The sequence below is a fragment of the Malurus melanocephalus genome, unplaced genomic scaffold, assembly GCF_030028575.1.
Source record: "Malurus melanocephalus ecotype Western Australia unplaced genomic scaffold, MMel_1.1 scaffold_1259, whole genome shotgun sequence".
Taxonomy (NCBI): domain Eukaryota; kingdom Metazoa; phylum Chordata; class Aves; order Passeriformes; family Maluridae; genus Malurus; species Malurus melanocephalus.
In genome coordinates this window covers 74-3,218 of record NW_026624491.1, presented here as the reverse complement: position 1 = coordinate 3,218, position 3,145 = coordinate 74, and the positions used below count along the sequence as shown (strand labels likewise).

The following is a 3,145-nucleotide window of genomic DNA, read 5'->3' as shown; positions in this document are numbered from 1 at the left end:
AGGCCTGCATTCTCCTTCTGCCAGTGGCTAGAAGCTGTTTCCATGCTGGCTACCTTGTGGCAAATACAAAACCTGGGGTCTCTAATCTCAACTATTTTACTAGAGAATCCAGCCACAAACCAGCAGTTCATCACAGCTCAGCAGAAATCTAAAGGAGAGGCCCAGAAATTTCAGGGCCTGAAATTTCAGCCAGAAATTTCCAGCCAGGTTCATTGCCTTTCTCTTTCTGAGACTTTGTAAAGGAGTGAATGTAAAACTTCAGTGTTAAGGTTGTCTTGCAGTAACCTTGTGATTGTGTGCACTCTTTGTCAAGATCCAGGATTCCCTGTGAAGTGCTGGACTCTCCCTTTTCTTTTTTTCCTGGTCCTGTGCAAAGTCATGGCTGTGCTGGTGGCACCTATACTTTTAACTGAAGAGGTTCCTTCCCTTTCTCCCCAGTTTCAATCTGAAAGGTGGAGGTCCCAGGATAAAAAGCTTGGTATCCCACTTCACAGTTGAGCCACAGTCAGGCATGCTGATTGCCTCCCAGGCTGGTGTGAATGTTGAGATGATGTTCCACCCTATGGCTGAAATCCTTCTCAAGAACAAACCCATCCTGTTCTGCCAGGTGAGCTGCCTGGGTGAGGCTGTGTTATCACACAGTGTTTTGAGAGCATAAACACGATAGATGTCTTCTGGAAGGATGGCTTTAACTGGGGAATCTTCTCTCCTACATATACAAAGTCTTTCAAAACCATTTGGGAGGCTTCCTCAGCACAGCTGAGAATCTGACTCTGGAAGAAGTGTTTAAACAGGGAGGGTAAACTGTGGAGGCCTTGGGTAGAGGCCAACCTTTTGTTTGCCACCTTTTCCTATGGATGCAGGTGATGGATGCCAGCTCGGGTCAGGGAGGCCAGAGTGTTGCCAGCATCCCAGTGAGGGTGTCAGCAAAAGCTGTGTACAGCAAGTTCAACATTGAGCCTGCCTCGCCCATCAACTTTGGTGCCATGATGAAGGGGACCAGGAAAACCCAGACTATTGTGCTGGAGAACAAAGGAATGCTCATGTTCAAATTCTGCATCTTCCAAGCACCTAAGGATACTTCTGCATTGCCAAGGTGAGAGAAGCCCGGCACCACCCTTCCTGTCTGAGGAGGCACCACCTCACGGCTGGAATGTGGCAGGCAGCCAGGAGGGCTGGGCTATCGTCTGTTTGCATCCCTGGCTCGGGGASAGGGAGCAGGAAAAYGCCTCGGTTACCCCCWCATGTAGCASCAAGCTGGTGATAGAGCTGCTCTGTSCAGCAATGGGGGCTGCAGGCAGCTCTCTGAGAGCCACAAGGAGGAAGGCCAGCCTTGGCCTCAGGRAAGGGCAGGGGAGCTCAGCATGTTAGACACCTCTGCTTTCTTCTCTCAGTTTAAAGGATGGGCAATCTGCTTCCTCATCTAGAAACGAGTCAGCAGAAAKGAGATCAAACTTCTCAACCACACAGGTGGGTGACTCCTGCTCCCCAACAAGTGCTGCTGCAGGGGATGTGAGAAGATGCTGCAGTGCCTAGGCTGGGAGCTCATTGCCACAGGGCGGGATATGGTCTACAGGACAGAGTCCGGTATCTGCTCAGTCCCACTGACAGTCCTGTGCTCTGGCTYTGACCTRGAGTTGTGGGGTCAACAGAGGGGAGTAGGTCCTGTGCTTGGCAGATGCTAGCCAGCATAAGTCTGTGAGTGCCACAGAGGCAAAAACATCCCCCACTGAACTCTTCGTCAACAGAGCTCAGACAACATTGCTTTTYCTTCTTCTCAGTCCCAACTCSCATCATTTCTCACAGCTATTTCTGCTCTCCTGTATTACCTCTGGAGGGTGAAGGATTGTAGCTACCACCTTCATTCTTTACAATCRAACTCCTTTCTCTCTGCCACTTGGGTCAGGCTTGCAGCTCCTCCTGGCTTGTTGGCCATGAAGTCACCCATCCTCCCTGTCCCGGACTGGGTGCTTGGGCCCAGCTGGAGGCCAAGGCGGAGTGTACTGCTTGCTGGATGTGCTCAAGGTACCACTGTTAGGCTTCAGCCTCTCCTGGAATTGTTTCTGCAGGCTCAACTCAGTCTTGGCATGTTCACGGTGTACCCTTGCTCTGGCTCCATCGCTCCGTGGGGCCAGCAGAAGATCACCGTGGAATGCATCACAGGACCCTCACAGGAGGGGCTGTGTGAAGAGCAGTTCTACCTCGACATCACAGGCAGAGATCCTACGGACAATCCCTTGGGCATTCCCTTTACCCTGATTGCTGAGTCCTGCCTCCCAGGTACACTACTGTCYACRGGTTCCCATGGTCAGACCTGCTGCTGATCAGCACCTAAACATGCTGCTTGGATAGAGAGGCCTTGGTGTCCCACTTTAAAATCCACAGAGGTTCCAGCCCTCTTCAACTCCACCAGTGGCCTCATCTCGCCTAGGCTGGGAGGGACGCATGGAAGGATAGAAGGAGAGCAATGCTCTTTAGGACTGAGGTTGACTGAGCTCCATCCTCACAGCCAGCTCCCCCACCCAAGGCTGGATGTAGCAGTCACCCAGGCAGAAAGGGCTTATCAAGCCTTCTGAGAGGCCAACAGGGTCCAGATGCATTCATCAGGGAGGCTTCTGCATGCTCATCTCTCTGGTCTGTCCACAGGATTTGTTGAGGATGTCTTGGCAATCTTTGAGGAGTACCCGATCTGCAGCAGCACCACCGACCTCAGCCACCTGCTGCAGTCAGTGAGAGGCAAGGGTCTGTTTGTCAGAGATGAGAACAAATTCATCTTCATCAAGGTTCTGGTCGGGAAAGAGGCCAAAGCTAATTTCAAGATCTACAATGCAAGCAGTATCCCATGTGACGTGGCCCTCGCCATCAAGCCCGCGCCTGGACTGGTAAGAACAGGAGGCCAAGGTGACGGTTGCCCTCTAAAAGCTGTGTGAGAGCCTGCTTTGTTCTCCAGATGCATTGCTTCCTCTGGCCCAGGCTAGTCTAGCTCAGTGCAGGTCAAACTGCAGGGGAGAGCAGCAGAGCCAGGCAACAGTTGTGATGAATTCTGCATGTCTTGGGCAAGGTTTTGGCTCACAGCTTGGGGTCTTTGGTGGGAGAAGTGAACCTTCTGAACCTCTCTTGGAAGCACACTCAGAGAAGGGCTGTT

The 3,145-nt window shown here is 52.0% G+C and overlaps 2 protein-coding genes across 2 annotated transcripts in view; both read left to right on the top strand.

Annotated features, from left to right (window-relative positions):
• The window catches only part of LOC130586696 (hydrocephalus-inducing protein homolog), a 3,135-nt gene extending 2,686 nt beyond the window's left edge, over positions 1 to 449 (top strand). Inside the window, exon 6 of the mRNA XM_057387579.1 lies at positions 439 to 449. Within this exon, the coding sequence (XP_057243562.1) occupies positions 439 to 449 (11 nt within the window). The remainder of the gene's footprint in view (positions 1 to 438) is intronic.
• A 1,596-nt stretch (positions 450 to 2,045) lies between these two features.
• LOC130586695 (hydrocephalus-inducing protein-like) lies at positions 2,046 to 2,882 on the top strand (the record flags this gene model as incomplete). Its single annotated transcript, XM_057387578.1, has 2 exons — positions 2,046 to 2,280; positions 2,647 to 2,882. Coding segments are annotated over exons 1-2 (429 nt in total), but the record flags the coding sequence as incomplete, so codon positions are not given.
• Positions 2,883 to 3,145: the final 263 nt, after the last annotated feature.